This window comes from Grampus griseus (assembly GCF_964374135.1).
Source record: "Grampus griseus genome assembly, chromosome: 15".
Taxonomy (NCBI): domain Eukaryota; kingdom Metazoa; phylum Chordata; class Mammalia; order Artiodactyla; family Delphinidae; genus Grampus; species Grampus griseus.
The window spans coordinates 24848318-24872042 of NC_139009.1; the positions used below are offsets into that span (position 1 = coordinate 24848318).

Here is a 23725-nt window from a genome sequence, read left to right on the forward strand (position 1 = left end):
AATAACTCTTCAGCAATAGAAAGGAATGAACTATTGACACACTCAAAATAATTATGGTAAAAAAATAAATATGCTGAGTGAGAGAAGCCAGACAAAAAAGAGTTCATACTATATGATTCCATTTAAATACTTCTACAATAAAAATTTTTTTAAAAGAATATGTATGTATAAAACTGAGTCACTTGTTGTACAGGAGAGACTGGCACAACACTGTAAATCAACTCTTCTTCAATTAAAAATAAAAATAAATAATTCTAGAAAATAAGAACTAATCTATAGTGACAGAAAGTAAATCAGTGGATGTGGGAGGGTGGGAGAAGGGCAGAGAGGGAAAGAAGGGCACAAGGAAACTTCTGAAGATGAAGAATATGTTCATTATCTTAATCGTGGTAATGATTTCACAGGTGTATACATATTTCAAACTTATCAAACTGCATACTTTATATGCAGCTGAATGTTAATCATACCCCAGTAAAGCTCTATTTTAAAAATGAGGGCTTCCCTGGTGGCGCAGTGGTTGAGAGTCCGCCTGCCGATGTAGGGGACACGAGTTCTTGCCCCGGTCCAGGAAAATCCCACATGCCGCGGAGCGGCTGGGCCCGTGAGCCATGGCCGCTGAGCCTGCACGTCCGGAGCCTGTGCTCCGCAACTGGAGAGGCCACAACAGTGAGAGGCCCGCGTAACGCAAAAAAAAAAAACACAAAAATGATACTCATCTGATATAGACACAGAAAAAGAGATTCACATAAGTCAATCACAACCATACAAGATAGTAGCGTCCTTAATTAGGAGTAAAGTAATATGGGACATATGCTAAGCACACTGAAATCACTGAGGCTTTATTGGTCAGATTAATGGTAGTCACTCCATCCTTACACCTCTGTCAAGGGAGCCTATCAAGTTGCCTGAATATAGCAATATTCTCACAACCCAGTTCTAATCTTAGCCAGAAGGTAATATAAGTTGTTCTGTGGCTCAGCAGATTCAGTTTTGCTGTCACCCTGCACTGATCTTGATATTCTAGGCTAACCAGGGGCTCTATTTTAACCGGTTATGTCCCCAATCTTCCAGTCCCCAAGACACCAATACCAACTACTTCAGATACTTAATACCTGTTCCTCATCTGAACATCACTGGCTCCTGTCAGTTCAGATATGCACTATCTTGCCTGGCCATGCAGACCTTAAAAACCATCTGATCCATCTGGATCCTCCCTGGTCTGTCACAAACCTGAAGGACATTCAGATTTTCAACACTGCTTTGCTCTCAGTTGTCCCTCACTTCACATCCCTCCACTTCTCAATCCTTACTCTTCTTGAATTTAAAGGCCCTGAACCCCAATCTATACTCCGATCTCTAAATCAACCTGTCTTTGTACTCTAAGTCTCTCCCAGTTTTACCAATGCTGTTCCTACCCAAGCTCAGTTCTTAAATGCCAGAAAGCCTTCTTAGAAACGTTAGATTCTTGAAGTATAGGCAGGAAAGAAATAGTAAGTAGAAGGGTAAGGGCATGAAGGGAATAAAGCCTGAAGGAAAAACATGAGCAAATGTCCAAGTGTATGATGTAAATGAGAAAATATGAAATTGGCCTGAATGGAACAAGAGAGTAATGTTAAGCCAGAGTCAGACAGAAGAGTCTGGGCTTGATAAAACAAGTTACTGAAAAACTGCTGTGTGCTCTTGGAACAGGGAGTGATAATATGAAACTGTTATCATGTACTGAAAAACACAAGCACAAAGGACGTGTTAGAGGCAAGATGAGTTACATGAAGCTCTCTTGGAAACTGTGGCGTGAGGTAGTAATATCACGGTCTAGGTCTAGAATGGTGTCAGTGTCAGTGGGAAATGAAAAATCAATGCTCTAGGGTCTAGAAAGAAACAGTGACATATCTTAGTGACCAAGTAGGAGGAAGAAGAGGACAGTTATGATGATGGTGATAATTGAGTGCTTACTGCATCTCAGGCACTCTTCTACGTAACTCAAAGCATTACTTTTAATCCTAACAACTCTATGAGATAGGAATTATTATTCTTCTCATTTGATAGATGAAAAAACTGAAGCAGAAAGGTTAAGAAACTTGCTCAAGGTCATACAGATAGTAAATGGCACTCCAGGATATAAAGCCAGGCAGTAAAGCTCCAGAACCCATTCTTACGCACCGTTAAGAGACCTTTACATAGTTCAAGGAAGAAGGGAAGGAGTCCATGGAGTAGGAAAAGCAACAAGCCTAACAACTGGAAGAATACTTAAAGAATCATATATCCTGTAAGACTACAAGGAAGGATGATAGTTTCGAAAACACGATTAACTAAGGTAAACTTGTTTCATAATAAGAACTTAGATTTCATGGTTTCAGTCCTTTTTGAAGCTGAAGGTTTAAGTTTCCTTGACCTAAAGACAACATAGTGGCAAAAGGAAAGGAAGATTCTTTTATCTTTTTTAAAATTTTATTTATTTATTTTATACAGCAGGTTCTTATTAGCTATCTATTTTATACATCTCAGTGTATATATGTCAACCCCAATCTCCCAATTCATCCCACCACCACCACCACCCCACCCCCGCTTTCCACCCATGGTTTCCATACATCTGTTCTCTACATCTCTGTCTCTATTTCTGCCTTGCAAACCAGTTCATCTATACCATTTTTCTATATTCCACAAATATGCATTAATATACTATATTTCTTTTTCTCTTTCTGACTTCACTCTGTATGACAGACTCTAGGTCCATCCACGTTTCTACAAATGACCCAATTTTGTTCCTTTATATGGCTGAGTAATATTCCATTGTATATATGTGCCACATCTTCTTTATCAATTCGGCTGTCGATACGCATTTAGGTTGCTCCCAATGACTTGGTTATTGTAAACAGTGCTGCAATGAACATTGGGGTGCATGTGTCTTTTAGAATTATGGTTTTCTCTGGGTATATGCCCAGTAGTGGGATTGCTGGGTCATATGGTAATTCTATTTTTACTTTTTTAAGGACCCTCCATACTGTTCTCCATAGTGGCTGTATCAACTTACATACCCACCAACAGTGCAAGAGGGTTCCCTCTTCTCCACAGCCTCTCCGGCATTTGTTGTTTGTAGATTTTCTGAGGGATGCCCATTCTAACCAGTGTGAGGTGATACCTCACTGTAGTTTTGATTTCCATTTCTCTAATAATTAGTGATGTTGAGCAGCTTTTCATGTGTCTCTTGGTCATCTGTATGTCTTCTATGGAGATATGTCTATTTAGGTCTTCTGCCCATTTTGGGATTGGGTTGTTCATTTTTTTAATATTGAGCTGCATGAGATGTTTATATATTTTTAAGATTAATCCTTTGTCCGTTGATTTGTTTGCAAATATTTTCTCCCACTCTGAGCGTTGTCTTTTCGTCTTGTTTATAGTTTCCTTTGCTTTGCAAAAGATTTTAAGTTTCATTAGGTCTCATATGTTTGTTTTTATTTCCATTATTCTAGGTGGTGGATCAAAAAATATCTTGCTGTGATTTATGTCAAAGAGTGTTCTTCCTATGTTTTCCTCTAAGAGTTTTACAGTGTCCGGTCTTAGGTCTCTAATCTATTTTGAGTTTATTTTTGTGTATGGTGTTAGACAGTGTTCTAATTTCACTCCTTTATAGGTAGCTGTCCAGTTTTCCTAGCACCACTTACTAAACAAGCTATCTTTTCTCCATTGTATACTCTTGCCTCCTTTGTCATACATTATTTGACCATAGGTGCGTGGGTTTATCTCTGGGCTTTCTATCCTGTTCCATTGATCTATATTTCTGTTGTTGTGCCAGTACCATACTGTCTTGATTACTGTAGCTTTGTAGTATAGTCTGAAGTCAGGGAGTCTCATTCTTCCAGCTCCCTTTTTTCCCGTCAAGACTGCTTTGGCTATTTGGGATCTTTGGTGTCTCCATAGAAACTTTAAGATTTTTTGTTCTAGTTCTGTAAAAAATGCCATTGGTAATTTGATAGGGATTGCATTGAATCTGTAGATTGCTTTGGGTAGTATAGTCATTTTCATAATATTCATCCTTCCAATCCAAGAACGTGGCATATCTCTCCTCCTGTTTGTGTCATCTTTGATTTCTTTCACCAGTGTCTTATAGCTTTCTGAGTACAGTTCTTTTACCTCCTTAGGTAGGTTTATTCCCTTGTATTTTATTATTTTTGTTGCAATGGTGAATGAGATTGTTTCTCCTTAATTTCTTTCTGATATTTTGTTGTTAGTGCATAGAAATGCAAGAGATTTCTGTGCATTAATTTTGTATCCTGCAACTTTACCAAATTCATTAATTAGCTCTAGAAGTTTTCTGGTGGCATCTTTTGGATTATCTATGTATAGTATCAAGGCATCTGCAAAAAATGACAGTTCTACTTCTTCTTTCCTGATTTGGATTCCTTTTATTTCTTTTTCTTCTCTGCCGCGGCTAGGATTTCCAAAACTACGTTGAAGAATAGTGGCGAGAGTGGACATCCTTGTCTTCTTCCTGATCTTAGAGGAAATGCTTTCAGTTTTTCACCATTGAGAATGATGTTTGCTGTGGGTTTGTTGTATATGGCCTTTATTATGTTGAGGTAGGTTCCCACTATGCCCACTTTCTGGAGTTTTTATCATAAATGGGTGTGGAATTTTGTCAAAAGCTTTTTCTACATCTATTCAAATGATCGTTTGGTTTTTATTCTTCGATTTGTTAATATGGTGTATCACATTGATTGATTTGCGTATATTGAAGAATCGTTGCATCCCTGGGGTAAATCCCACTTGATCATGGTGTATGATCCTTTTAATCATACACCATGGTGTTGTTGGATTCTGTTTGCTAGTACTTCGTTCAGGATTTTTGCATCTAACTTCATCGGTGATATTGGTCTGTAATTTTCTTTCTTTGTATCACCTTTGTCCGGTTTGGGTATCAGGGTGATGGTGGCCTCGTAGAATGAGATTGGGAGTGTTCCATCCTCTGCGATATTTTGGAAGAGTTTGAGAAGGATGGGCATTAGCTCTTCTCTAAACGTTTGATAGAATTCACCTGTGAAGCCATCTGGTCCTGGACTTTTGTTTCTTGGAAGATTTTTAATCACAGTTTCAATTTCATTACTTGTGATTGGTCTGTTCATATTTTCTGTTTCTTCCTGCTTCAGTCTTGGAAGGTTATACCTTTCTAAGAATTTGTCCATTTCTTCCAAGTTCTCCATTTTATTGGCTTACATTTGCTTGTAGTAATCTCTTAGGATGCTTTGTATTTCTGCAGTGTCTGTTGTAACTTCTCGTTTTTCATTTCTAATTTTATTGATTTGAGTCCTCTCCCTCTTTTTCTTGATGAGTCTGGCTAAAGGTTTATTAATTTTGTTTATCTTCTCAAAGAACCAGGCTTTAGTTTTATTATCTTTGCTACTGCTTTGTTTCCATTTCATTTATTTTTGCTCTGATCTTTATGTTTTCTTTCCTTCTACTAACTTTGGGTTTTGTTTGTTCTTCTTTCTCTAGTTCCTTTAGGTGTAAGGTTAATTGTTTATTTGAGATTTTGTTGTGTCTTGAGGTAGGATTGTATTGCTATAAACTTCCCTCTTCGAACTGTTTTGCTGCATCCCATAGGTTTTGGATTGTCATGTTTTCATTATCATTTGTCTCTAGGAATTTTTTTATTTTCTCCTTGATTTCGTCAGTGATCTCTTGGTTATTTAGTAACATTTTGTTTAGCCTCCATGTGTTTGTCTTTTTTACGTTTTTTTCCCTGTAATATATTTCTAATCTCATAGCGTGTGGTCAGAAAAGATCTCGATATGATTTCAATTTTCTTAAATTTTCCATGGCTTTATTTGTGATCCAAGATGTGATCTATCCTGGAGAATGTTCTGTGTGCACTTGAGAAGAAAGTGTCATCTGCTGTTTTTGGATGGAATGTCTTTTAAATATCAATTAAATCTATCTGGTCTGTTGTGTCATTTAAAGCTTGTGTTTCCTTATTATATTTCTGTCTGGATGATCTGTTCACTGGTGTAAGTGAGGTGTTAAAGTCCCCCACTGTTATTGTGTTACTGTCTATTTCCTCATTTATAGCTGTTAGCAGTTGCCTTATGTATTGAGGTGGTCCTATGTTGGGTGAATATATATTTATAACAGTTATACCTTCTTGGATTGATCCCTTGATCATTATGTTGTGTCCTTCCTTGTCTCTTGTAACATTCTTTAAGTTTATTTTATCTGATATGAGTATTGCTACTCCAGCTTTCTTTTGATTTCCATTTGCATGGAATATCTTTCACCATCCCCTCACTTTCAGTCTGCATGTGTCCCTATGTCTGAAGTGGGTCTCTTATAGACAGCATATATATGGGTCTTGTTTTTGTATCCATTCAGCCAGACTGTGTCTTTTGGTTGGAGCATTTAATCCATTCACATTTAAGGTAATTATTGATATGTATGTTCCTATGACCATTTTCTTAATTGTTTTGGTTTTGTTTTTGTAGGTCCTTTTCTTCTCTTGTGTTTCCCACTTAGAGAAGTTCCTTTAGCATTTGTTGTAGAGCTTGTTTGGTGCTGCTGAATTCTCTTAGCTTTTGCTTGTCTGTAAAGCTTTTGATTTCTGTGTCAAAACTGAATGAGAGGGCTTCCCTAGTGGCGCAGTGGTTGAGAGTCCACCTGCCAATGCAGGGGACACGCATTCGTGCCCCAATCCGGGAGTATCCCAACGTGCCGTGGAGCAGCTGGGCCTGTGAGCCATGGCTGCTGGGCCTGCGCGTCCGGAGCCTGTGCTCCACAATGGGAGAGGCTGCAGCAGTGAGAGGCCCGCGTACCACAAAAAAAAAAAGAATGAGATCCTTGCTGGGTAGAGTAATCTTGGTTTTAGGTTCTTCCCTTTCATCACTTTAAATATATCATGCTACTCCCTTCTGGCTTGCAGAGTTTCTGCTGAGAAATCAGTTGTTACCCTTATGGGAATTCCCTTTTATGTTATGTGTTGTTCTTCCCTTGTTGCTTTCAATAATTTTTCTTTGTCTTTAATTTTTACAATTTGATTACTATGTGTCTCAGCGTGCTTCCCCTTGGGTTTATCCCAACTGGAACTCTCTGTGCTTCCTGGACATGGGTGGCTATTTCCTTTCCCAAGTTAGGAAAGTTTTCGACTATAATCTCTTCAAATATTTTCTCGGGTCCTTTCTCTCTCTCTTCTCCTTCTGGGACCCCTATAATGCAAATGTTGGTATGTTTAATGTTGTCCCAGAGGTCCCTTAGGCTTTCTTCATTGCTTTTCATTCTTTTTTCTTTATTCTGTCCTGTGGCAGTGATTTCCACCATTCTGTCTTCCAGGTCACTTATCCGTTCTTCTGCCTCAGTTATTCTGCTATTGATTCCTTCTAGTGTATTTTTCACTTCAGTTATTATATTGTTCACCTCTGTTTAAATCTTCTAGGTCTTTGTTAAACATTTCTTGCATCTTCTCCATCTTTGCCTCCATTCTTTTTCCAAAGTCCTGGATCATCTTCACTATCATTATTCTGAATTCTTTTTCTGTAAGGTTGCCTATCTCCACTTCAGTTAGTTGTTCTTCTGGAGTTTTATCTTGTTTCTTCATCTGGTACATAGTCCTCTGCCTTTTCATTTTGTCTATCTTTCTGTGAATGTGGTTTTCATTCCACAGGCTGCAGGATTACAGTTCTTCTTGCTTCTGTTGTCTGCCCTTGGATAAGGCTATGTAAGCAGTTGTGCAAGCTTCCTGATGGGAGGGACTGGTGGTGGGTAGAGCTGGGTGTTGCTCTGGTGGGCAGAGCTCAGTAAAACTTTAATGCTTGTCTGCTTGTCTGCTGATGGGTGGGGCTGAGTTTCCTCCCTGTTGGTTGTTTGGCCTGAGGCGACCCAGCACTGGAGCCAACAGGCTCTTGGTGGGGCTAATGGTGAACTCTGGGAGGCCTTACACCAAGGAATACTTCCCAGAACTTCTGCTGCCAGTGTCCTTGTCCCCGCGGTGAGCCACAGCTGCCCCCTGCCTCTTCAGGAAACCCTCCAACACTAGCAGGTAGGTCTGGTTCAGTCTCCTATGGGGTCACTGCTCCTTCCCCCTGGGTCCTGATACGCACACTACTTTGTGTGTGCCCTCCAAGAGTGGAGTCTCTGCTTCCCCCAGTCCTGTCAAAGCCCTGCAATTAAATCCCACTAGCCTTCAAAGTCTGAGTCTCTAGGAATTCCTCCTCCCATTGCCAGACCCCCAGGTTAGGTAGCCTGACCTGGGGGTCAGAACCTTCACTCCAGTGGGTGGACTTCTGTGGTATAAGTGTTCTCCAGTTTGTGAGTCATCCACTCAGCAGTTATGGGATTTGATTTTATTGTGATTGCGCCCCTCCTACTGTCTCATTGTGGCTTCTCCTTTGTCTTTGGATGTGGGGTATCTTTTTTGGTGAGTTCCAGCGTCTTCCTGTCGATGACTGTTCAGCAGTTAGTTGTGATTCCTGTGCTCTTGCAAGAGGGAGTGAGCACACATCCTTCTACCCCGCCATCTTGAACCCATCTCCCAAGGACAGGGAGATTCTTAGATAGAGAATACACTGCAGTGTATCTATTTTTTGATCATTAAGTATATATACCCCATACTCACTTATCCCATAGTGAGGAACTCACTCTACTTCATGAAAGGATCAAGGTCACATTCAAAGAAGAGAATTTGTAATACTGTCCTTTACCCTGGCCCAGATATATGGTAATGAATAAAGCCAGAGTAATAATCATCAACTCTCACCATTAATCCTGTTCCTACCCCCTTCTCTTGCTAACAGAATCTATAACTCTACATGTATGTGGCAACAGGTTCCAGTAAGGAATCACTCACAATAAAGGAGGCTTCGCTAAGGGAACGGCTACGTTTTTTTCTTTAGTCGTTCTGCATAACAGCCAGAAAAGCAATGAAAATTTGAGCTCTACAGATATTTGAATATGCATCATAAAAGTGTGTGTGTCTAAGTCAGTCTTTCCAGAGTTCTTAAAACCTTTAATACAAAGTCATCCCTGCTAGGTGTTACAGGTAACTCTGATTCTCAATGTAACTTCTCATGAAAATAAATACAAAATTATACTATTATTATATATTATATATATATTATTATATCTATAATTTTTCATTAGGCTAAAACCATACCTCTAAAAACCGATCTTTCTTTTAACATACTTTTGCTTCTCCCTTTACACCTACACAGCAGATCCTTTGCATCAGCAGCTTCAGCTCCTAACCTACCAGAATTTCTCTGCCCCTCAGAGAGCTGCAATTAAATGAGGATGCAAGGTCACACTGTCCACAATCATTCACTAGTTAAGTGACAGTTTCCCATACAGCAACCTTGCAGTGTGGTATAATTTAAATTCCTACCTCAGGAAAATTACTAATCACGACATCACATGGACTTTCACTTATATCAACTATGAATGCCAAGAGTCTACTAAACATTCTATGAGAGGCTTTTCATCAAAGTGGATATAGGGAATAATAAACACTTACTTGAATTCAACAAAGTCAGATTTCCGTAGTCCTAATTCTACTGAATAGCAGGAAAAATGCAAAATAAAAGACTGCCCTAGATGAAATGAGAAGACTGGACCAGATGAAATGAGATCTCCTCCAGCAATAAGCAAAGTTTGCAACCTTAAGTTAAGATATGATCTACAAACCTAGAAACTAAATTTAAAAACACCTGTAAACGTACAGGATCAACCTGAATGACAACTGGCCCCAAACAGTTTCCAGAAGCAGCAACCTCCACCTCAGTTTTATTTTGCTGCTCGTAGCCTTTTATTCTTTTCCTTCACAGGCAATGCTCAATGGCCCTAAAGATTCCTACTTCGATAAAAAAATCAGCAAATGATTATATCCAAGAAATATTCAGGTAAAACAGTCATTATTTAGAATATTTTATTTTTACAAATGGAATCTCACAAACATTAAGCAAACAATATTATGAGCTAAAAAGTCAAGTAAGAATAAACTAACCACAATGTTACATATTGAGGGTTTTTTTTTTTTACTGCTAGAGTATATATGATTTGAGATATTGCCATGAATAACCTACCAGTCCTTCTTACTATTAACAAGACTGGGAAAGTCTTGATGGTTTCTACCAGATTTAGCTCGAACTCTATGCTAATGCAAGGAGCCTGTCTTCTGGCCTATCATTCACACAGGGCACATCTGCTTTCACTATGTGAAAGGAAGTGAGACAAAACCAAAACCAAGCCAAACAAGCACACAACACAACACAGAACGCACTATGAGACTGTTTAGAAGATTGTTTGTTAACATTAACAAGGACTGCAAATCTCCAGTAACTTAAGTTAACTAGATAATTTATGAAGATTGTCTCATGACATGTACTGGTAGAGCTCTACAGGTATGCTTCACTATATACAACCTGGTCTTCTATATAAATGTTTCTTAGTTTTTAAATTTTTCAAACAGGTTTTTATACTAAAGGTATAATGTACGCAGTAAAAAAAAGTCAAACCGTAATAAAAGGTACGCAACGAAAAGTGAAAGTATCCTTTATTCCATACTATTCCTACTTGGTTAACTACTAAGAAATCAAATTCTGCTTTAAATGTATGGCCTTCAATATTCATTGTCTGTGCTTGACAGTAAAAAATAATTTCATCATGTAAATTAAGCCCCTTCCACAATTATCTGCTTATTTTTTTATATTCAATAAGATGTTTCTTAAGTGATGTATACCTGTACAGCTCCATTCTAAGGGTTGCTGAGTTATTGCTGAATACTGCAAGATAAACAACAATTTTGGCATCAAGGTAAACTGGCAGTCATGGTAAGAAGGCTTCTGCAACTCCTAGTTCATGAGATCATTTCAATATATATCCCAGGGCCACATACTGTCTCCTGTGCCTCAATATAAGTAAGATAGTTCCAAATGCAACCAAAGGATATTTTTTAGTCAAATTAAATTCTTTTGAATCCCTCTCCCAAATGTGCCTGGTTATGTTATATAGATTAGAATTCATTAAAATTGATCAACAGTTGGTTTATGGGTCAATATTTAATCTTTTAATAACGTCAACAATAAATGACATTATTCTATTTAATCTACATCCATATAAAAATAAGCAAACTGTTTAAACATTTTCAAAAGTGTGCTATCTAGGTTCTGAGTTTGTTTTTTTAAGGTTGCCCTCATATGATTTATTCCTATGAAGGCAAAATCTAAGAAAAGGTGGTCCCAGAGAGCTAGAATTTATAAAATTTTAAAAGTATGTTTTTGATTTGAAATAAAAGTAGAAATCTTAAAATTTTAAGTTGTCTAATTACTATATAAGCTCGTTCTTACAAAGACACTTTTGTGCCTATATAACAAGAAAATATTTGTTGTTGCTTTTCTACCTTAAAAAAAAAAAGGAGGGCTTCCCTGGTGGCGCAGTGGTTGAGAGTCCGCCTGCCAATGCAGGGGACACGGGTTCATGCCCCGGTCTGGGAAGATCCCACATGCCGCGGAGCGGCTGGGCCCGTGAGCCATGGCCGCTGAGCATCCAGAGCCTGTGCTCCACAGCGGGAGAAGCCACAACAGTGAGAGGCCCGCTTACCGCAAAAAAAAAACCAGGTAACTCTAGAAAGGAAAATATAATAAGATGAACTTGACTATATTTAAAGTTTTCACATATTAACAAAGTAGAAATTGCCTATATATACATAAACATAACTACAAAGTCACTATATAGCAGAAGCATGCACACCAAAGCCAAAACTATTTTCAAATATTCATTTTAAAACCTAAGGTAACTTGGAAATCTTTTACAAATTAATATATTTGTAACGTAGACTCAAACATTTCATTTCCAAGGGCATTTCCAAACATTTCAATTTAAAACTAACTACAAGAAGCAAACAAGTCTAGTTACTTTTTCATGAATAACTAACCTCATTTTAATTCTGTTGATTCAGTTCAGCTCCCACATTTAGAGTAAGTTTTAACTAGGAAGGTAGTATACCATAATAGTCAAATACCAGCAAAGTAATGGGAATGACAGTAGAACATACCTCATGAGATGTTATAAAGAGATGATTACTAATCCACTGTTTCTCACCCAACCAAGGATCTCACTTATACAAACTTCCCAACCTATCCTTGCATCAATTTTTCTTTCTCTACTAGATCATGACATCAACATTATAAACACTTTAATATCTCCCACCTTCAATAAAAATTCTCCCCAACACCATATTCCCATTGCCCTACTTCCTTGATTTATAGCAAAATTTCTCAAAAAAACTATCTATACTCACTGTCTTCATTTCCCTCCTTGATTCTTTCTTGAACCCACTCCAACTGTGCTTTCATCCCCACCGCCCCACAGAAACTGTTCTTACTAAAATAACCAGCAATCTCCATAGTATCCAATTATCAATCCATCTTATTTGACCTCTTGGCAGAATTTGACACACCTGATCATCTTTTCCTCCCTGACACATTTTCATCCTTTTGCCTCCCAGAGACTTCACTCACTCTTGGTTTTCCTCCTTCCCCACTGGTCCTCCTTCAAAATCTCCTTTGCAAATACTCATCTTCATCGTGACCTCTAAATTAAGCTGGCTTGCCTAACGCCTTAGTCTTTGAACCTCTTCTCTATTTTACTCCCGAGGCAATCATGTCTGATTAAAGTTACACACTTAGCTGTGTTAAGTGTGATATGCCAACACAGCCTTGGCCTTCTTCCCTGTACTCCAGATTCATATACCTAGCTGCCTCACTTGGATACCTAATAGGTATCTCAACATTAACACAGGCAGAATAAAATTTAGATTTTATATAAACACTTCAAATTCCACTCCCCACCTCCACCCTTGTTTTCTCCTTTAATTACTATAAACTCCAATTCCATCCTTCCAATTTCACAAGCCCAAACTTAAGAGTCATCCTTGACTTCTTCTATTTTATTGGTCCTGCCTTCCAAATACCCAGAATATACAGTTTCTCATCACCTCCACCTCTAGCTCCCAGCCAAAGGCATTATGTCATCTCTTTTCTGTACTATAGTAATAAGCCTCCGAAATTGGACTCCTTGCCCCCACAAAACAGAAAGTTCATACAGCAGCAAGAATAATCCTTTTCAAACCTAAGTCAGATCATGTCACTTTGCTGCTCAAAACTTCTCATTACTTGCCATATCACTTGGAATAAAAACCAAAGTTTGGGGCTTCCCTGGTGGCGCAGTGGTTGAGAGTCCGCCTGCCGATGCAGGGGACACGGGATCATGCCCTGGTCCGGGAAGATCCCACATGCCACGGAGCGGGCCCCACAACGGGAGAGGCCGCAACAGTAGAGGCCCGCGTACCGCAAAAAAAAAAAAAAAGAAGCAAAAACCAAAGTTTTTATGTTCTCCTACAAAGCCTCCCTACAATCTAGCCCCCGCAGCCTACCTCATCCACTACTCTTCTCCACACACACGCCACTCCAGCTACACTGGCCTTGCTTTTCCTCAAACACCTTTAAGCGTATCCTGCCCCAGAGCCTTTGTCCTTGCTTTGTCCTCAACCTGAAACCCTTTTTCCCTGGGCATCTGCATAACTTCTCTCTCACATCATTTAGACTCAACTGTTACCTTATGAGGAAGACCTTTTCTTACTATCCTATCTAAACTAGCAACTCCCTACCCATACTGTCACTCTCAATCTTCTTATCTGCTTGATTTTTCTTAGCACCTGACACAGAATATAATTATTTATTTACTGTCTGTCTTCCCCAAATACTAAAAGGCAAGCACTACGAGAGTAGTGATTTTGTTTTATTCAAAGAGCAGCACAAAGAAGAGTATCTGGCATTTAGCCTGGTAGATATTTGCTGAATAACAAAATAAGTAATAGCAAGTCATTATGCTAAAAGTTTTATAAAGATTGGCTCACTTAATCTTTGGAAAAACTATATGAAAGTAATATTATTATTCCAATTTTACCAAGGAGACAAAGGCACAAGAGATTAAATAACTTATATGTCACAGTTGGTAAGTAGTATAGTCAGCTTCCTGAATCTTTTAAACGAGATGAAGTTAGATCATACAAATGGAGTATTTAACAAAGTGTGGCACAAAAAATACATAACATTTATGGAATACTTATTATGTGCCAAACATTAATGTAAGCTTTTTATGTGTATTTACTCATTTAATTCTCATATTGTTTAGTAAGTGGTTGCTATTATTTTTACTATTTACTATTTATCAAGGTACCAACCTGAACTCAACAGAAGTCACATAAAAGATGCTGCTGTGACAGAAATAGTACAAACTCCAACATTTACCAAATCAAAATTAACTGAATTCACATCATACACAGACACATAGTTAACTGTATGTTTGCTAGCCTGTAGTTCTCAAAAAGCCCTCTAACATAGACAAAATAGTCACAGATTTTCTTCATTAAAAAAAAAAAAATCTACCCCTCCCCTAAAAATCTGGCTGCTACTCCATACTGCACCATTTTATGTTTAATCCATTTTTTATTATAAATTTAAAATTATGTGATTAAAGTAGATCTTTTCAATGTTTAAAACAGAACTTATTCATCTGTACCAAATACTACTGAAATCACCAAGTTTATCTAATGTAAACAACTCTTTGTTTTAAAAGTCAGTTTTACTACCAAAAGTAAATTTTGATATTTCTGCATCTGAGAAAATAAAGTAGCCAATTCCTTTATCCTTGAGTTAAAGTGAAAGCCACAGAAATCATGATATTTAGTGAATATAACTTCTTCAGTTCAACACAGCATTTGATTTTTAATTTTTAATTCTATCCGTAGATACCCATTCTTTATTAATAATTAACATATGAAAGATTCTGGGTAAAGACCCTTAAAACTTACGGTGCAATAATGGCTCTAGCAGGTCTTTTCGTGGACTGTACTTGTGAAAGCCAACCTTCTAGCTGTGCATTCAGTTGCGGTCCTATAAAAAGAGAAAGAGAGAAACAGGAGTGAGCAAAGCAATACAGTACTAATAACCATACATGACACAAAGTCCTCACTGAACCTATTTGGAACTAAAATAGCTTAATGGGCAGTGGATCATCATTTTGGATGTTAATGTTTGAAACTTAACCAACTACAAAGTTTCTAGTAGCAAGCCATGTGATAAAGACAAGCACTGATTCAACAAAATTTGCTTTTATCCATCCACTTATTTATTTACAACCATCTTCATTCAAGAACAATACAATCTACAATTTGAGGCAATGATCAAACAAAATGAAACAAGAAAGAGAAAAATATAGTATATGAAAAGAAAATAACTGAATATATTTTAGAGTACCAAAACCTGCCTTAATCACTAAAATCACATCCATGGAGTGATCATTACCACACTCAATGATCTCTCCTGCCATCCACTCCAGCCCCCTATTCCCATCACCATATCAATAACCAGTGTAACTACACCACCTCAAAAATCTCAATTTCAAGCATCCCACTCTCTTCACTTCCTATCATTCCAGTTCACGTCTAGAAATCTGTTGGAGTCACTTTTCCAACTGTCCTTCATCCTCTCTTCTTCACTTTTTATACCCATCCTGAGATTTGATGATCCATCACTGTAACCACTCCCTTGCCTGTGGCCTCCCTCCTTTGCTCCTCTCTTTCTCCAGTGTAGTCAAATCATAGTTAAAACCAACCTTCCACTTAACAAAGCACCTCCATCTGAACAGCTGAATGAGACTGTAAAGAAACACAACCATATGAACTTTGAAATTATACTCATAAATTACAGCAGATCCTTAGCAAACAAAGCTCAGAAATCATACCACGACAACCTAGTGAATTTGCTCACCTATCTTTAAGATAGTTACTTCATATAGCTTCTCTTTTTACCTTAAACCATCATCCCCTTCCCATTCCCATTCCCAACAGATGATCAAACTTTTCATTTCGTTAAGGAAAACAAGCAGAATAACCAACCATCCTGGTTGCTCAGGACTTTGCCAGTTTTAGCACTGGAAGTCCTGCATCCTGGGAAACCTCCCAGTCTCAAGCAAACCTGAATGTTAGTCACCCTAAATTCAGAAGAGAACTACTTCCTCTTCCCACCATTTATTCTGCTTTCCCTACTGTTTCAACAAATTGTCCTTGCTCCTATCAAAAGCCAAACAAATTACTTCTGCACTGGATCTCACTTTGTTTTTCATACTCAAGGACTCTGCTCTTACAACTGTCCTTGTCTCCCGCACTAACTTTTCCCTTTTTACTAGATCATTATCATTACCATGCAAATATGCAATACTAGCAAATTGATTTCCCCCAACTACTGCCCCCTTTTTCTCTGGCTCTCTCTTTTTAAACTTTTAATAAAAAAATATTCAAACATTACAAAAGAACCTAGATAATAATATAACAAACACTCATGGATTGACAGCCCAAATTAATTAAACCTTAACATTCTATCTTATTAAGATCTTCTTTTATTAAGAAATAAAATACTGGACTTCCCTAGTGGTCCAGTGGTTAAGAATCTGCCTGCCAGTGCAGGGGACACGGGTTCAATCCCTGGTCCGGGAAGATCCCATATGCCGCGGAGCAACTAAGCCTGTGTGCCACAACTACTGAGCCCACGCTCTAGAGCCCGCGAGTCACAACTACTGAGCCCACATGCCTAGAGCCCATGCTCCACAACAAGAGAAGCCACCGCAATGAGAAGCCCATGTGCCAGGGAAGTCCCAAAAATTGTTTTAAAAATAAAATAAAAACTAAAATAAAAATTAAAGGGGGGCTTCCCTGGTGGTGCAGTGGTTGAGAGTCCGCCTGCTGATGCAGGGGACATGGGTTCATGCCCCGGTCCGGGAAGATCCCACGTGCCGTGGAGCGGCTGGGCCCGTGAGCCATGGCCGCTGAGCCTGCACGTCCGGAGCCTGTGCTCCGTTGCAACGGGAGAGGCCACAACAGTGAGAGGTCCGCATACAGCAAAAAAATAAATAAATAAAAAATTAAAGGGACTTTCCTGGTGGCACAGTGGTTAAGAATCTGCCTGCCAATGCAGGGGACACAGGTTCAAGCCCTGGTCCGGGAAGATTCCACATGCCACGGAGCAACTAAGCCTGTGCGCCACAACTATTGAGCCTGTGCTCTAGAGCCCACAAGTCACAACTACTGAGCCCGTGAGCCACAACTACTGAGTCCACGTGCCACAACTGCTGATGCCCACGCGCCTAGAGCCGGTGCTCCACAACAAGAGAAGCCACCGCAGTGAGAAGTCCGTGCACCACAATGATGAGTGGCCCCTGCTCACTGCAACTGGAGAAAGCCCACATGATGCAACAAGGACCCAACGCAGCCATAAATAAATAAATACATTTATTAAAAATAAAAACTTTCTAAAAATTTAAATTAAAAAAAAAGCTAAATAAGCCTCTAATCAGCAACTCAGGACCATCTTTCTCAAGGACCCAAAAGCCATCTCTTTGAAATGTGACAATCAAGGGAGATAGTGCCCCTTTCTGCCAGTTTCTGTGGGGTAGGAACTAACTTCAGAGGGCCACCTAGCCCCAAGTTGCAAAATTACCTCCTGTCATAAAAATATGTAAGTTTAGTTTTCCTTTGGATAAAGCAATTAGCTAATACATATGGTCACCTCAATTACCAAGTGAATTTAGGATGAACTATGTGTGACAAATGTTTCTATCAAGTCTCTTACTTGAACACTACTCATAATTTATCTTGAGAATATGCATATAATGGGTTTTATCTGCTTAGCTAAATAAAAGGATGAGCACTCTTCACATCTTTGCAATCTGTTAGCAGATAGCCGGTGACGTGCATCGTATTGTAGCTTAATGCTTAGTCAAAAATAAAATTTTCTTTCTCTTCTACCTTTGAAGAGAAGTTTTCTGAGATGGCAGGAGGTTTTGGTTTAAATTATATTTCTCCAACATCAGCAATGGCTCAAAATTCCCATTTCCCTACATCCTTACCAACATCTGATACTGTCAGAATTTTTCATTTTTGCCAATTTGATATGGGTATGAAATTGTACCCCTTTGTTTCTTCTAATTTGTACTTGCCAAATAGCCATTGAGATGAAGCATTTACAGATTTGGAAATTCTGTGTTTAGGACTATATACAAAAACAAGTCAAGTTTATAAATGGCTAGCCCATCTATAAACTGCCAAAGTACAAAAAAGGTCCGATTCAGCAATCAAATGATGTACTTTATTTTCAAAACTTAGATTTAAGAACAGTTACCAAAAAACTTATATTAAATAATTTCATTACTAATTCAAGGAAAAATGGTTCCTAATTTCAAAGTAAATTAAAATTTTAGCTTCCTAATAAATTTCATGTTAACTTAAAATAAGTATTTCCATGTCACAGGAAGTTTACAAAACAAATTTAAAACGAAATAAAACAAAGAAAACAACATCTCCCAATTCAGCAACCCTACTGCCACCAACTTCACTGGTTTTAAGCACTAAACCAAGCTTTCTTAACAGTCCTTCTGTAAAATAACCAGTTTCTTCATAAGGATCCTAAGGTAAAAGTCAAACTCCAAGTTTCTCAATTATTTTTAAGTAAGATAACTGAGTGTATCTATTTATTACAAATGGCTGCTTAACTGTTGATCTGTAAAGTGTCAAATAAAAAAAAAATTTGCATTCTTCCACAGAAGCTGATACTTGGCAATATGGCATCCTTAATACATGAAGGTGATGTAGAATGCGTGCTTTCTTTCTCAAATATCATGAATTTGAAGGCACACTGATGAATGGAAAAAATCAATCAAAAGGAAAAATCCTAGCAAAACTACTTCATGGCTGTGTGACCTTGCCCTGAGAGGAATAAATGGGCATGTACACCTTTGGATAAACAGTAAAAGTAGGTTCCCAAAGGATCAATGCTAAGGTATTTCCTTAAGAAACAGACAATAAATAATGTGCTGTAGGCAAGTCAGTACACTTCTGTTTGAGTCCCAATTAAATCAAACAATATTTCACAAAGAAGTTTATTTGCATAGTGACAAAACCACAAAGATACTAAACACACACACACATTTTCAGGAATTCCTATGCAACTAATTAACAGAACCATTCTAAAATACGGTAATCAAGCAAGCCAAATTGATTTTTAACTCTCTTTAGTCTGCTCCTCCTATTCCTCTTCGGAGAGAAAAAAAATTCAACAGCCTCCTGACTCTGAAAAAAATCATGTGTTCTATAAACTGTTCTCAAAAAATGTGCAATGGAACCACCTGAGGATCTCATTAAAATACTAACTATGGGGGGGCTTCCCTGGTGGCGCAGTGGTTGAGAGTCTGCCTGCTGATGCAGGGGACATGGGTTCGTGCCCCAGTGCAGGAAGATCCCACATGCCGCAGTGGCAGAGGCCACAACAGTGAGAGGCTTGCGTACCGCAAAAAAAAAAAAAAAAAAAAAAAAAAATACGAATTATGATTCTGTAGGTCTGGAGTGGGGCCTGAGATCCTTCATTTCTAATATACTCTGCAAGTAACAGCAACGTTTGCTGGCCTATAGACCACACTCCAATAGCAAGTCTAGATCAACGGTGGCCAACCAAAAAAGGGACTTGGACCGCAAAGACTCCACAAAACTATATGCATAACAAGTTTTACCTAAAGATAAAATAAATCTCTAGATAAATGTAAGATCTATCAATTACAGATTAAGAAATACATATTCATTTAACAGTGGTAATGAAACTTCTTTTACCTTTTTAAAATCATCTATTTTGTCAATCAAGGGATAGTAAAGAATAATTACTGTCCTCTAGGAAATTCCATACTTTCTAACATGAAGTAGGTTCCTTAAAAAGAGGAAAGTAGAGAAGAAGAACTACAATCCTGCAGCCTGTGGAACGAAAACCACATTCACAGAAAGACAGACAAGATGAAAGGCAGAGGGCTATGTACCAGATGAAGAACGAGATAAAACCCCAGAAAAACAACTAATTGAAGTGGAGACAGGCAACCTTCCAGAAACAGAATTCAGAATAATGATAGTGAACATGATCCAGGACCTTGAAAAAGAATGGAGGGAAAGATCGAGAAGATGCAAGAAATGTTTAAGAAAGACCTAGAAGAATTCAAGAACAAACACCTAGAAGAATTAAAGAACAAACAAACAGAGAAGAACAATACAATAACTGAGATGGAAAATACACTAGAAGGAATCAATAGCAGAATAACTGAGGCAGAAGAACGGATAAGTGACCTGGAAAACAGAAGGGTGGAAATCACTGGCAAGGAACAGAATAAAGAAAAAAGTATGAAAAGAAATGAAGACAGCCTAAGAGACCTCTGGAACAACATGAAACTCAACAATATTCACATTATAGGGGTCCCAGAAGGAGAAGAGAAAGAAAGGACCCAAGAAAATATTTGAAGAGATTATAGTCGAAAACTTCCCTAACATGGGAAAGGAAATAGCCACCCATGTCCAGAACGCACAGAGAGTTCCAGGCAGGATAAACCCAAGGAGAAAGGCCAAGAAACATAGTAATCAAACTGACGAAAATTAAAGACAAAGAAAAATTATTGAAAGCAACAAGGGAAAAATGATCAATAACATATAAGGGAACTCCCATAACGTTAGGAGCTGATTTCTCAGCAGAAACTCTACAAGCCAGAAGAGAGTGGCATAATATATTTAAAGTGATGATAGGGAAGAACCTACGACCAAGATTACCCTACCCAGCAAGGATCTCATTCAGTTTCAACAGAGAAATCAAAAGCTTTACAGACAAGCAAAAGCTAAGAGAATTCAGCAGCACCAAACCAGCTCTAAAGCTACAACAAATGCTAAAGGAACTTCTCTAAGTATAAAACACAAGAGAAGAAAAGGACCCACAAAAACAAAGCCAAAACAATTAAGAAAATGGTCAGAGGAACATACATATCGATAATCACCTTAACTGTGAATGGATTAAATGCTCCAACCAAAAGACACAGGCTGGCTGAATGGATACAAAAACAAGACCCATATATATGCTGTCTACAAGAGACCCACTTCAGACCTACGGACACATACACACTGAAAGTGAGGGGATGGCGAAAGATATTCCATGCAAATGGAAATCAAAAGAAAGCTGGAGTAGCAATACTCATATCAGATAAAATAAACTTTAAATTAAAGGATGTAACAAAAGACAAGGAAAGACATGACATAATGATCAAGGGATCAAGCCAAGAAAAAGATGTAAGTTATAAACACATATTCACCCAACATAGGACCACCTCAATACATAGGGCAACTGCTAACAGCTATAAAAGAGGAAATAGACAGTAACACAATAATAGTGGGGGACTTTAACACCTCACTTACACCAGTGAACAGATCATCCAGACAGAAAATTAATAAGGAAACACAAGCTTTAAATGACACAACAGACCAGATAGATTTAATTGATATTTATAGGACATTCCATCCAAAAACAGCAGATAACACTTTCTTCTCAAGTGCGCACAAAACATTCTCCAGGATAGATCACAGCTTGGGTCACAAATAAAGCCTTGGAAAATTTAAGAAAATTGAAATCATATCAAGCATCTTTTCCGACCACAATGCTATGAGATTAGAAATAAACTACAGAGGAAAAAACGTAAAAAAGACAAACACATGGAGACTAAACAAAATGTTACTAAATAACCAAGAGATCACTGAAGAAATCAAGGAGAAAATCAAAAAATACCTAGAGACAAATGACAATGAAAACATGACAATCCAAAACCTATGCAATGCAGCAAAAGCAGTTCGAAGAGGGAAGTTTATAGCAATAAAATCCTACCTCAAGAAACAAAAAAAACTCAAACAATCTAAACTTACACCTAAAGGAACCAGAGAAAGAAGAACAAACAAAACCCAAAGTTAGTAGAAGGAAAGAAAACATAAAGATCAGAGCAAAAATAAATGAAATAGAAACAAAGCAGTAGCAAAGATAATAAAACTAAAGCCTGGTTCTTTGAGAAGATAAACAAAATTGATAAACCTTTAGCCAGACTTATCAAGAAAAAGAGAGAGAAGACTCAAATCAATAAAATTAGAAATGAAAAACGAGAAGTTACAACAGACACTGCAGAAGTACAAAGCATACGAAGAGACTACTACAAGCAAATGTATGCCAATAAAATGGACAACTTGGAAGAAATGGACAAATTCTTGGAAAGGTATAAGCTTCCAAGACTGAAGCAGGAAGAAATAGAAAATATGAACAGACCAATCACAAGTAATGAAATTGAAACTGTGATTAAAAATCTTCCAAGCAGTAATAAAGGCATCATCGTGATTATGAAAAAAAAAAAAAATCTTCCAAGAAACAAAAGTCCAGGACCAGATGGCTTCACAGGTGAATTCTATCAAACGTTTAGAGAAGAGCTAATGCCCATCCTTCTCAAACTCTTCCAAAATATCACAGAGGATGGAACACTCCCAATCTCATTCTACGAGGCCACCATCACCCTGATACCCAAACCGGACAAAGATGATACAAAGAAAGAAAATTACAGACCAATATCACCGATGAAGATAGATGCAAAAATCCTGAACGAAGTACTAGCAAACAGAATCCAACAACACCATGGTGTATGATTAAAAGGATCATACACCATGATCAAGTGGGATTTATCCCAGGGATGCAACGATTCTTCAAAATATGCAAATCAATCAATGTGATACACCATATTAACAAATCGAAGAATAAAAACCAAATGATCATCTGAATAGATGCAGAAAAAGCTTTTGACAAAATTCCACACCCACTTATGATAAAAACTCTCCAGAAAGTGGGCACAGAGGGAAACTACCTCAACATAATAAAGGCCATATACAACAAACCCACAGCAAACATCATTCTCAATGGTGAAAAACTGAAAGCATTTCCTCTAAGATCAGGAAGAAGACAAGGATGTCCACTCTCGCCACTATTCTTCAACGTAGTTTTGGAAATCCTGGCCACAGCAGTCAGAGAAGAAAAAGAAATAAAAGGAATCCAAATCAGAAAAGAAGAAGTAAAACTGTCACTGTTTGCAGATGCCTTGATACTATACATAGATAATCCAAAAGATGCCACCAGAAAACTACTAGAGCTAATCAATGAATTTGGTAAAGTTGCAGGATACAAAATTAATGCACAGAAATCTCTTGCATTTCTATGCACTAACAACAAAATATCAGAAAGAAATTAAGGAGAAACAATCTTATTCACGATTGCAACAAAAAAAATAAAATACAAAGGAATAAACCTACCTAAGGAGATAAAAGACCTGTACTCAGAAAACTGTAAGGCACTGGTGAAAGAAATCAAAGATGACACAAACAGAAGGAGAGATATGCCATGTTCTTGGATTGGAAGGATGAATATTATGAAAATGACTATACTACCCAAAGCAATCTACAGATTCAACGCAATCCCTATCAAATTACCAATGGCATTTTTTACAGAACTAGAACAAAAAATCTTAAAGTTTCTATGGAGACACTAAAGATCCCAAATAGCCAAAGCAGTCTTGAGGGAAAAAAACAGAGCTGGAAGAATGAGACTCCCTGACTTCAGACGATACTACAAAGCTACAGTAATCAAGACAATATGGTACTGGCACAACAACAGAAATATAGATCAATGGAACAAGACAGAAAGCCCAGAGATAAACCCACGCACCTATGGTCAACTAATCTATGACAAAGGAGGCAAGAATATACAATGGAGAAAAGACAGTCGCTTCAATAACTGGTGCTAAGAAAACTGGA

At 37.9% G+C, this 23725-nt stretch overlaps 1 protein-coding gene across 3 annotated transcripts in view; it reads right to left on the reverse strand.

Annotated features, from left to right (window-relative positions):
• MEMO1 (mediator of cell motility 1) overlaps positions 1-23725 on the reverse strand; it is a 129511-nt gene that overhangs the window by 49507 nt on the left and 56279 nt on the right. For all 3 annotated transcript variants that reach the window (XM_082672575.1, XM_082672576.1, XM_082672574.1), the window contains one exon: positions 14849-14930. In XM_082672575.1, coding sequence (XP_082528701.1) covers positions 14849-14930 — 82 coding nt within the window. The remainder of the gene's footprint in view (positions 1-14848; positions 14931-23725) is intronic.